Source organism: Manacus candei, unplaced genomic scaffold (genome assembly GCF_025592945.1).
Source record: "Manacus candei isolate 608988 ecotype Guabito, Panama unplaced genomic scaffold, ASM2559294v1 h1tg000049l, whole genome shotgun sequence".
NCBI classification, from domain to species: Eukaryota; Metazoa; Chordata; class Aves; order Passeriformes; family Pipridae; genus Manacus; species Manacus candei.
Window position 1 is genome coordinate 19,740,734 of NW_026138097.1, and position 12,691 is coordinate 19,753,424.

The window sequence follows — 12,691 nt, forward strand, 5'->3', positions numbered from 1 at the left end:
TAAAACTTCTTTGTGCTTCTATTTATTTGTAAAAAGCCTTATGACTATTCTGTAGTCATAGTCTTTGCAGAATTTGCAAAAACCTTTGTAATCTCAGGACAAGAGCACAGTCTACAGGCTCTTGTCCTATTCTACAGGCAGAATATGCATGTTTTTCCTTCCCTCTAGTGCACATCTTGCAAGATCATGGTCAGTAGGCACAAAACTGAGGCTATTGAAAGTACGTACCTCAACTAGCGACTTTTCTTTTTGAGAATGTGTCTCCAAGATGAAAGTAAACAAGAATTTTCTAAACCCAAAAGCTGCTCAGAGGTTGGAATAGGTCATGTGCAGGCTAGGGCTCTGTTTATGTTACCATTAAAAAGTCACTTGATTGCTTTGTAACTAATTTTTTTCTACTTTTTTTCATCTGTAATACCTATGATCTTAAGGATATTTGGTTGAGGAGCTTCAAAAAGAAATGACCTTGCCAGACAGGTTGTCTCCCTTTGACTGCTCCAAGAATAATCCATGCAAAAAGGGAAACAAATAATTCCAAATAACCCATTATGTGTTAGCACAACTGCTTAGAAGAAGAGTAACTTTTTATTTTGAACTTGGAAACACTTTTTGTGTAAGTTCATGCTGATACATGCTATATCTCAGGAATGCAATAGGAAGGTTATAAAGCTGTAAAAATTCTCCTGTCTGGAGGCAAATAGCTCTACACTTAAAGGAAAAGGGGGATTCTTGTGTTTCCTGCTTTCTTCATTTTAACTGATTTGAATGATGACCAGGTTAAGACAATCTGGGGCAATTAGAAACCCATTGGGTACCATCAGTGGCTGTGCTGCCATTCAGTGAGACCTTGATAGGCTGGAGAATTGGACAGAGAGAAACCTAATGTGAGGTTCAACAAAGGCAAGTGTAGGGTTCTGCACCCGGGGAGAAATAACCCCAAGTACCAGTACAGGTTGGGGGTTGACCTACTAGAGAGTGGCTCTGTGGAGAAGACCTGGGAGTTTTGGTGGATGACAGGTTGACTATGAGCTGGTAGTGTGCCCTTGTAGCCAGGAGGGCCAATAGTATCCTGGGGTGCATTGGGAAGAGTGTGGCCAACAGGTCAAGGGAGGCAGTCCTCCCTCTCTACTCAGCCCTACTGAGGCCACATCTGGAATACTGTGTCCAGAAAAAATTATAGGAATCATGGAACTGGTCTATAGGTGCTAAGATGTGAGTTTGAAAATTCATATACCTCAAGAGTCCCATTCCTTAATGGTGAGCTTAATAATGAATGAGGTCTGAAAATGATATTTAGACAGTGTACTGTCTCCTACATCAGCTCTCAAAAAAATCACGTGAGCTTTTAAAGTCATTGTGAAGTGACTCTCTTCTACTTCCTCCACCATATTACTCTAATGTCTCTTGGGAAATACAGTATCAACATTGCACTGCTGCTTCAGGTCAGAGTCAGTGGTGCAGGTGGCCTGATGTGCCGCCTCTGAGACCAACAGCAAAATATCTTGCATGTCGGTGAGGGGAAGGTCTTCAGAAGAATGACAGAAGAAAGCAAAACCGAAAACCTATCCCTAAAGTCTTGGTTTGGCAGTGAGACTCCCCAGCTTCTATTGTTTTCCTTGGATCACAGCTCTGACTCCACCTCAGTTTCACTGCTGTCCCTGCTAATTTTCCTCTGTCTATTTAAACAGGATGGACTGATACAGATTATTACCGCATTACAGTCCAAATGAGAGGCAAATCACTGACCTTTATGCATGAGAATAAATCCCTTAGGTGATACAGCTGTTTTGCAGCAGTGACTGTCTTGGAATTCTCTGATGGCATATGCATTGCCCTAAGAGAGACAGGGCACAACTGAGTGAAAGACAGCTCCTCCTCTTCTGAATGTTGCAGATGTCAGCAGGCACAAATTAGGATGTCTTGAACAGACCTGCTCCCTGTTTACACATTGGAGAGAATGTGGAGAGAATACATCAAGGGCTATTTCTTGAGCAGGATGCAACAGGCTGCATCACATCCTCACACACAGGAGGAAGGAGAGCAACATTATTAACTTGCGACTGTATGGGTTTCCTCACATGCCATCCTCAGTTTTTACTGAACCTACCTTCTCTCTAAGATGGCATAAACCAAAGTGATGTAACCCAACATCACTTTAGTAATAAGACCCTGGCAGCACAAAGGCAAAAGCAACTGAATCTCCTCAATTTTGAATTTGTTCAGGTTGGAACTTTTCTGGAATCTGTAAGGCATCACTCTTTTACATGCCTCCTTTCTCTTAATCATGGCCAGGACAAGTAAGATGTGGTGCATATGCAGAACAGACCTCTGTGACCTATCTATCTCTCCAGTTTGAGTAAGATGTGGTGCATATGCAGAACAGACCTCTGTGACCTATCTGTCTCTCCAGGCAATGAAGCAGGTTCTAGCTTGTGCTATGTGAAAGCTGCATCAAGAAAAACCCAGGGACAGACTAATAAATCATATTTCAAGGTGACCAAAATATAACTTCTGAGTCCCCTAAGGATTTGTGTCACAACTGGCTTTAATGAATGGTCTAAAAGGGAATTTTAGGCAGAAAATGTGATGGTAGCACTAAATGATTAAGAGCAATAAAAGCTGGAGAAGAAATGACAAAACAAGAGGGACCTAATAAAGCTGGATAAATGGGCAGTGCAGCAGCAAATGAAATGCAGTGTTGCAAGAAAATTTACCATAAAAAGAACAATGTTAACTCTTTTTGTGCATACTTGAGTTCTGCATTTTACTTTGGAGGGATCTGGACTCTTGATAGACAGCTTAACCAGAGCCTAGGTGTGATGACCAATGAAGTATAAGAGATGACAGCTCATGCAATCTACCTAGACAAGACAGAGATAGGTGAAAACATCATGACAGAGAAAACATCAGAGACTTTAGTATTCACTATAGTAACTTGTATAACCAAATGTAGATCAGAGGGCTTGAGAATGTCATGCCTAGGGCCAGACTTTGAGCAGCAGAGATGAATTCCCAGAGGCCAGGGCATTAACTGAGAGAGAAGGAACTCCAGAGAGGCATAGCATCATACAGATGACCAAGAGAGGGGAAATGAATCACTCTTTGTCTATCTATGTTAGTTAGCGTTTAGAGGGGTTGCTTAGCCCATATGCTCAGTTTTTAAGTGTCTGAAATTAGTAAAATGACTTGCACACACTGTTATTTTTTCCTCTGAACCACAGTCTCAGCTACAGCTGAGACTATGGGATTGTTCCTTTTGTTTTTTCCTGAAAACTGGCAACTATGGAAAAAAATGTCATCAAAGGTACAAAATTAAATGAATAGTGGTAGAAGCTCTATGCGCTCAAACCAGCTTTGGAGCATAGGTGGACTGGGGACATTGGTGAGTGCATGTGGGATCTTATCCTGGCCCTCTGACATTTCTGACCAGGGCAGTGGGTGGAGTGTGGGTCCCATGCATGACTGTGACTGTCACTTGGGGGTGTCTGGTGTTGTGGTAAAGCCCAGTCCCTCCACCATGGCAGGCTGAACTCCCCGGCTGTTTGTCATGAGCAGGTTTTAGGTAGTGCTGCAAATGTTCATGCACATGGTCAGGCCTGCCCTTGAGGAGCCCCAGGGCAGGAGGCTGAGGACCTCTGTGACCAGCGTGCTTGTTTCACTGACAGCCTGTGGTACCATATATTTCATTTGGGTTTAGAGTCTTCTCTCCTCTTCTACTTTGGGCCTGCTGGGCCCTCATATGTCTGAAAATGGATCTTATCAGTAAAAGCAGAGGGTTCTTCAGTTTTGTTTGTTGCAGTGTGATAGATGCAAGTGCTGGTTGTTTGCATAGACATTTCACAGACTGCAAAAACACTGTCACCTGTTCCATAAAACGGGGAAAAAAAAGCGCCAGTCTGCCAAGTGCCTGCTAAACACCAGCTGGTAAGTGTCACAACGTCAAGCTGTGCAGCTATTGACTGTGCTCACAAGTTAAGGCAAACCTGAGGACCATCAGACAGCCTAACGGTAACACGCAGCTTGGGAAGGTGGACTAAGAACCCACTCTTCCTGCAGGCTCCCCTGTGGTGTGAGTGCAAGCTCCCAGCAAAAGGGATGCTGGTCCTTCCACATCAGGTGATAAGCAGCCTGGGAAGCTGGTCCCAGCTGCTGCATAGCCTGTCTTGCAGAGACCATTTCTGGAGGCTTCTGTGGAGTTGAAACAGACTGTGAAGCAGCTCGTCCTGGGAAATTCTCAGTAAATGCAGAAAGTTGAAGGCAATATGATGCTGGAATGTATTTTTATGCCACATCCTCTCACTCTGCTTACAATAGGAGAATTAGACCATCATGGTATCAGGATATGAAGAACTATCTGGAGGCATTTTTGTTACTGTAGACTATGACTAAAGGGAGAGACAGTAATGATCTGAAAATACCAAACCATAGCTCTACGGAGGAACAAAGTCATCTATGTGTATTGTAGGCTTGTATGGGATCAAGGGATAAATGCCTAGTACTTCCCAGGGAAGGCTTTCAGCGCTGAGTGTATTGATACAGTGGAAGACTGCCTAGAGAGGTTACAGAGCCTTAACAGTTGGGGGTTTTATGAATAAACGGTCATCTGCTTAAAATATATAAAAATGATATTTAATTCAGACAGGAAAGTAATGGCATAGATGTCCTTCTACCCTATGCTCTGTGATTTCTGTTGGTCGCAGGAGGCAAGAAAGCTCTTGAAGTCTCTCAACAGTGGTTTTGTGTCCTGTACACCCTTTCCTTAGTCATGGTGGTTGCAGTTCTTTGTCTAGTGTTTTAAAATCAATATGATATATGAATTTGTGTGCTATGGTATGAGTAAAAGAATCATTACCAAATAATTTTCAGTGCTGCTTCTGCAATGGTGTAAAGCATGTTCAGGTGATAAGCAGAACCCATGGCATATTATGTTTGTGAAGGCACAGATTTTCATCTTGTCAGATGAGCGAACAAGAAATCACTAAAAGCTTTTCCTTGGTGGGTGCATGGTTCTCCAGGGATGCGTGACTTTGTACTGAGTCTAGGGAAACAAGGAACCAGTCTTAAACTGGTACAGTCTACAATGAGACAAAGTAGAGACTGCAGTGTTTTGTGCACATCTGCAGCAGAAATTGTCTCTTTCCTGGGCAATTTGAGGTAGAGAGATTCCTTAGCTAGAAAGAAACCTGCAATTTCATTGCAGACTGTTCTGCTTTCAGAAGCCCTTTGCCACTTGCCATGAAATCTGTGTTAGTGTAATTTCCCTAGCTCTTCTTGTTTACACACACAAACAAAAACAAAAGATAAGATCCAGGCACAAAACTTTGATTTCAGAGTAAGAATGGTCATAAATGGCTATTTCATCTTACAGTCTTTCATGTCTCTGAATGCATGACACTGTGTCAAGGCTGTGTAACTGGTTTCCAAATTTATCAATGCCCCAGCCATAATGTTTCAAAAAAATCAGCCAAGATTTTCTTTTGGCTTCAGCATGATTGGAATAGAAAACTAACTAGTCTGGTGGGCTGTACTTAGGCTGGTTCATTGCTAAGGGCAATGTCCAAGTGAACAATGATAAAAGAAGCAGACAATCTGCTTGATTCTGTAAACTGAAGACTAGTTTCCTTGACACGATGCTGATGAAACATTTTTTCTTGATGCTCAAGGCATGTAAAGCCACAAATAATCACTAACTGTGTGCAAAGTACTCAATAAATTGTCATCAGACTTTCCTTTCTGTTTAACTTTTATTAAAAGAGGTGCTAAGGTACTGTACTGTATGCAGTACATCATATTTATTACCAAAATTAACAAATATACAAAATTTTTACATGTAATTTTCTTACATCCATTTATTGGTCTATAATACTGCATTTGTTCAAGTAGGTTATCTACAGTATGTAAACATCCCTTGGATTGACCTCACACAGATTAGGAAAGCCCATCTAACCCATGTAGTTACCAAATATAGCTTTTTCTTATTTTAAAATTTATTTGGCTTTCATTGGTAAAATCTAATCTTCACATTTGGCACATGGAAGAGACATCTACAGTGCAAAAGAGGCAGATTTTCTGGTTTTGTTCTGAGCAGTTTAGCAGAGTCATGGTTTTAAAGAGCCAAGAATAAATTTACGCAAACTTGGTAGGAGATGGATTAGTGTTAATGCCAACGACTCACAGATCAGTCATTAAATTAGAGCAGAAATTCAAAGCCTCTTCCCCAGCCCTCTCAGTCACGAGGGAAAAAAGACCCAACCTCAGCCTTGTTTCTAAAGGATTAAAAAAGGACTCTGTTAGCAACAGAGAGAGGAGGTTTAGTTTACAAGGAGCCCTCTGAGACTGCAGTTTCAATTTTCTGCTTTGTGGAATTTTTTTTTCTCTTGTTAGCAAGCAATTTTTTTTCCTTTTTAATAGGGAAAATATAACCAATGGGAAACAACTTTTTGTGGTGGCAATTTCTCAGTGAGTTGAAGATTACAGTTGGAGTTTACAGATCTTTGAACCCAGATGTATAGAGCTTAGTAAGCTGCCATGTACAAGGGGGACAGAAAGGATGAGAGAGAGAGAGTAATGTCATTATATTCCAGGTGTGGAGCTCTCCGATTTTGCAGTAAAATCCAGGAAAAAAATTTCTTTCTTCTGGTTCTCATAGTTTCAAAAATGTGACTTAATTTAACTGAGTAAAGCTGATCCAGAGAGACCTTCATTCGCACCTTTCTTCCCGTTCTCATCCAAGCACCGTATTGCTATTTTTTTAGGAGGCCTTACCCATGTCCATGGAAGCATCTGATGAGAATGGACCGAACTGGACACCATTTCACGTGGAAAGCCTTCTGCCATTCCTTATCTGTTACCACAGAGCCCCGCTGCTGTCTGTGGCACCGTACATCTCAGCCAGCTTTTTGAAGCGCGGCCCCCAGTCCGTCAGATAGTCGTAGCTCTGGTCTGAGTCTGTTGTCACCGACTGTAAGGAGCTGAGTGACTCTGCCACCGAGCCACTCCCTTCAAACATGTATGTCTGGAGGGAGTCGAAGGGAGGTGCCCACAGGTCCATGTCAGCTTCATACAGCTTGGCAAGCACGTAGTTGTGGACGTTGTTGTCCATGACACATGCCTGAGGCACGTATCGGGAGAGGCTCTCTATTTCAGGGAGCATGTCCTGCCGGTTTTTCACCACCAGCTGAGCCTCCCGCGGATTCCACATGGCAGCAATATCAAAGGCCTCTGTGTCCTCCTCCCCGCCACCCTCGTCATCATACCTGACGATGTTCTCATGGATGTTCTCTTCCTCGTCAATGATGTATGGCTGTTTCCGCTGGCGCCGCATGGAGAGGATGAGGAGCACCAACACTGCAGGAGGCAAGCAAGACATGGGGCTGTCAGCAAGGAGGCAGATCTTGCCAGCGCTTCAGACTCTCTGTTGCCCTATTTTCCCCTTGGAAAGCCCAACCACCCCTTGGATTTAAAGAGCTATGATGTTTGCAAGTTGAGGAGTGTAGAAATCTCCCACCCCAGAGTCAAAATTAATAGCTTGAGGTCCTGCTAATTTGTTCCTTTTTGCACCTAAATTCTTAACTCTTGGTGACACTTAGGACGTGGATAAGTTTGCAATGCACTGTAGTGATACTTGAGCCACTTTTAAGCTAGCCATCAGAGATCAGTAACAGTTTATCTGTAGTGGCACACAGTTCCAGAGATATTTTTTTTCTGCTGTGTGGCTGGGTTTTTTGTAGCCTACTTTGGAGATGCCTCTTGGGCTGGCCACTGCATGTGACAGAGATGGATGGTGCTAAGGCACCACGGTGATATGTCTGCCTACACAGCAAAATGCAGACCTAGCCCCTTAGTCTGCTCCAAAGAATTTTTTGTTTATCTGCAAGCCTCCTGCAGTGCTGCAGTGCTGCTGCTCCTCATCCTCTCCGTGCTTCTTAACATGGGGAGAAGTGGATATACAGGCACCGGAGCCCTTTGCTATTGAAAATGTGCCATCACTTTGTGACTGTACTTCCAGAGCTAGAACTCAGCAAAGACTTTGAATACTAAAATTTTGAACTGAGGTATCTAGGGTCCTTTGAAGAGCCAGAATTGAGGTACTTTAAAAGAATTTTCTCTGTATCTTACTTCACTGCTCCTCAAACTGGGTCCCCTGAAATTTCAGAGAATGTGTGTTTTGAACTAATATCTCATGACTTGAGAGAATGAGAGAACTGAAGTTCTTTTGACACCAACAGCTAACAGGGGATATAGAAGGTCTGGGCAAGGAAAGGACGAATTTTAATTGTGGAGACAGAACTCAGGAAAGATGCTCAGACCTTTTATTGCAGCACAGCCACCATTTAAATGAAGTGTCTCAAGGAAAAAGGATGGAGGTGGGGACATCTCTTGAAAAAAGACAAGAAATGGAACTGGGCTTACCACTCCTGTTTCCTTTGGGACCATATAATCAGAAACTGCTGAGGATGAGAAAGTAACCTGTCCCCAGCCACAGCTGCCAGTACTTCTTCCTGTCATACCACTTGCAGGAAAGCATGGGCATGCCAGACACCCTAGCACTTTGGGCATCTGGAAGAAATATTTGCAGGCCATAGTTTTCCCCCATTCTTACAGCCCAAAGTCTGAAGCCATATGCAGCTGGTCCTTGATTTGGCCCTTTAGGTATGTGTGTGTCTACATAAACACACATACATAGATGTGTGTGTGTGTATCTGTGTCCTACACCTTCGGTAGGTCAGTGACACCCTGGGCAGAGCTGAAAAGTTTGTCCCCCAGCAAGAAGAAGCCAAGGCTTTACCTAACAGGACAAAGATGCAGGCAAGGATGGCGATGAGTGCCCCTCTGCTCAGGCTGACAGGGAGGACATAGGCTTCTGCATTGCAGGACATCACCATGCCCTCATCATCGCAGCTGCACACGTGCACGGTCAGCGTGCATGTGCTGCTCAGCACAGGGCGGCCGTTGTCGCTGATCAGGATGGGCAGGTAAAAGGTGTTTTGCTCGTGTTGTCTGAAGCCAGAGCGCCTTGTCAAAATCCATGCTGTATTGTCTGAGGGCAGAAAACAAACAGAGACAATAGATGATATGCAGAGCAAATACATTCAGCAGAGAATAAAGATTAAAAAAATCAGCCCCAGTCCCACACCCATTTTTTCTTGTCTCTTCAGATTTAGCTAAAAGAGCTTTCAGAAGGCAAGACAGAAATGAACAGTTGAAGGCAACTTGTCCCTGTTTGTTCATGCTCAGCAGCTTTTCTAGGCCTCACACTTGGATGCTGCCACCATTTTGGAGATGCTGGCATATAACCCTTGTGGACATGTTACGGTACCCTTTATGTTTTTTGATACATGATATGGTTATCTGCTTGAGGCAACAAGGAGACAAAGGAAAAAAAACCCAGCTTGCTATCCTAAAGCAGCAGTGAGTTGAAAATTTGCAACTAAACATTTTTTCAGTCAAATACATGCAATTTCATTAGTACTTCTGACATTGAAAAAAGTCAGACTGCTTTGTGTCATCATTGTCAGAATTATTCTGCCTTGATTTGACTATTCTGCTTCATTTAGTGTAACTGCCTGTTTTTTATCAGAACTTAAATCAAAAGGAATCAAAATGATGCTGCTGAAAAAAATAGTAATAGAGTGACCTAACAGCCAGTTGCTGTTGGTCATTTAATGGGAAATTCCTAACTCTGGGGCTTTTTCCTCCATATTCAACATACTTTATTAAATGTCAAAATTTCCCAGTGGCATTTGAGTGTCTACCTCCTTTCCCAAATTCTTCAGACTGCGGACCAAGTTTCCTAATCAGAAAGCAAGTGGATTCAGGAAGTTGCTCTCAATTCTCAGCTCATGAATACCAAGCCAAAATCTTTGGAGATGAGTGTTGATATTGTCAGTGCTGACTTTCAAGATTTTTGACCTCAGAGACTTCTGGAAAGCCCAAGACTGAATGTCTCCAATGTGATCTGGCTCACCAGGGAGTCTAAAGGAACCTGCACGAAAATTGTCCTTTCTTACAAACATGTCTGCACATCTTGGGCTAGCAAAGATGAATGAGGAACACAGGTACTTTTCCTATTTGGCAGACCTGCAAGCCCTGACCCTGTGCAGTGATGTGTGGCATTTTTGGGAGATGACCTTCATGAAGTTTCTTTTACTACTTAGTTTTGTTTCCTGTTTCATTGGTTCATAAGAGGTCACAGAGTCTGGCCATCTGCATCTCCAGGTTCTTACCAATGTACATTTTTTATGCTTGAAATGCAGGATGTTGATCAGCTGTTCCCAGATGGATTAGCACAATGGGACGGCTGCTTGGAAATGGCAAGAAACCTGACGACTGCAAAAAACCCTAAAATGTCAACATGGGAGTGTTCCATTTCCTTATTATTTCTCTGTCCATTCACTGCTAAAATTTAAATCTTGGGTGATTTTTTTTTCAGAGCAGAAACTCAGGTTACATGCAGATAAATTCAGCTATATTATCTACATTTGCCTGAACACTAGAAATAATTGGCTTTTAGGAGTGAAATCAGGAGTGCTATATACAGCCAACTAAGGAATATATGCAAACTCAAACTAGACTTGCTAGACTTGTCTGCTAGACTTAAATTATGCTTCAATTGTGCTGAAAATCTTATGGCGTCAGATAGTGCTGGCACATATAAGCATGGAGATGTTGGGTTCCACAGTTTGCGATATTAGATTGAATTTGTGACATATTTTTAAGAGGAATCTCAAGGTCTTTTTTGCTTACACATCAATGACATTTCAAGCTTTTACCCTGAAAGTGTGAAATTCTGAAGTGTGCTTGCATGTCTGTATGAGAATATATAGCGATCTGTAGTGTCTCATTAAATCACACAATCCCAAGAGCTGGAACTTTGAGGAAAGACCACCAGGTGCAAGAAGAAATCCCAAAGTTGCTTAAAACTGATTGTGTGTTACTGTTTACTGATTTCACCTTCAATATGCCATGTAGCTCTGAGTATGTGCAGTGGGTATGGACAGACATCAATAGGTCTCTCTGTCTCAGTAACAAGCGATAGGACAAGAGGAAATGGCCTTGAGTTCACCAGTGGAGGTTTAGGTTGGGTAATAGGAAAAATTTCTTTGCTGAATAGGTGGTCAGGCATTGGAAAAGGCTGCCCATGGAAGTGGTCGAGACATCATCCCTAGAGATATTTAAAAGACGTGTAGACGGGGCACTTAGGGCACTTTAGTGTTAGATTTGGCAGTGTCAGGTTTAACAGCTGGACTCAATGATCTTGGAGGTCTTTTCCAACATAAATGATTTTATGATTCAGGAATGTGTCCCAAAACCCAGAAGAAAGCAGTACCCTGTGCCTCCCATGGTTTCTGGGCAAAGGGTGTGCTGTGGACAGGAGCCCTTGCCTCCTGCAAACATTTCCCTCTTCTCTCCTGGGGCACACACAAGTGCTTTCTCTCCCTCAGGCTGTTCATGTGCCCTTTAGTATGTGCTCCCCAGCTATTAATACCACATTTTTCCATCACTGGGCCAGTTTTAGCATGAGAAAAAGCAATTCAAAGGGCAGAAAATGACAAGCTGCCTGCATTTATGCAATGTCAATGGAAATATCTGAGTCATCTTAACTGTAGCAATTTGGTTGCTTTTCTCTTTCCTGGGTGAAAGACTCACTCCCTTTAAATTCACTTACAATGGAACTCACAAATTCTATTAGGTGACAGCAAATCTTCATTTTATGTGAAACTGTTCTTTGTGAGGGAAAAAGACTTCATTATTCTGAGCTGGTCATACTTTGCCTGTAAAAGAAGTCACAGGCAGTGAACTTGACTGAAGCTGTGCAAAATCATCTAGTGAGAGATCTCAAGTGTTTTTAATTTTTTTTTTTCAGGCCAAAACCAAGTTTCTACAATCTAACTTTAAAAGATATATATCTATATATACCTTCTGCTGTGATGTGCGACCATTTCACCCAGGTCTTAAACGTTCTTGGTGATAAAAATCTCTTTATGACTCTCAGCATTACATTTTGGGTCTTCTGTTTTGTTTTGCTTTGTACTAGGCAGGCATCCAAATAACCCCTAAAGAACTGTTCTACCTGTTACTCTGCAACTGAAATATATCGGTGCCAAAACCTGTTGTGTGACTCATCAAAAGCCCATGTGATTTGACATGCTAGTGCGGTGCAAAGGACATGCTGGAATGTGATGCAGCATGGCAGAAACTGGAATGCACAATTTTATTCAAAATTTGATATCTGCTAAGCCCCAGCCATCAAGAGAAGAAGGCTCGTGAGCACATGAAAGCCCCATAATATTAAAAAAAAAATAAAAGCAGGCATGACAAGAATGAACAATATTCTTCATCACAGCTTCCAACACAGAACCTTTGGCTCACGGGGCTGGATGGTAGGACTTAGCTACGACACTGAACAGAGATGTTGAAGATTGCAGCATGGCAGGTCCCACATTTGTATGATCAGGAGGTGAAAACTGAACTTCCCATGGGCATGCAGGCTGGTGTCTTCATGTGGTTGTGAGAACACACCATGGAGCACCATCTTCCTGCAGTTTTCTGCCCCACTGGAAGTGATGTACCTCCCTGGAGAGGTCAGGGGAATCAAGCAATGTGTAGGTCCAAACCTCAAGATCAGAGCTAACCACGACTCTTCTCACTGGAAAGGCTTGGTTTCATTCTGTATGTGTCTGCAGGAGAA

The 12,691-nt window shown here is 42.6% G+C and overlaps 1 protein-coding gene across 3 annotated transcripts in view; it reads right to left on the reverse strand.

The window, feature by feature from the left end:
- Window positions 1-5,731: 5,731 nt before the first annotated feature.
- Window positions 5,732-12,691, reverse strand: part of CDH20 (cadherin 20) — a 120,921-nt gene continuing 113,961 nt past the window's right edge. For 2 of the 3 annotated variants that reach the window (XM_051799385.1, XM_051799386.1), the window contains exons 6-7: window positions 8,789-9,040; window positions 5,779-7,347 (exon numbers count right to left, since the gene is read on the reverse strand). In XM_051799385.1, the coding sequence (XP_051655345.1) occupies window positions 6,848-7,347; window positions 8,789-9,040 (752 nt within the window). In that variant the 3' untranslated portion in view covers window positions 5,779-6,847. Of the gene's footprint in view, window positions 7,348-8,788; window positions 9,041-12,691 lie in introns of all 3 variants that reach the window. The other variant, XM_051799384.1, reaches the window with a different exon arrangement.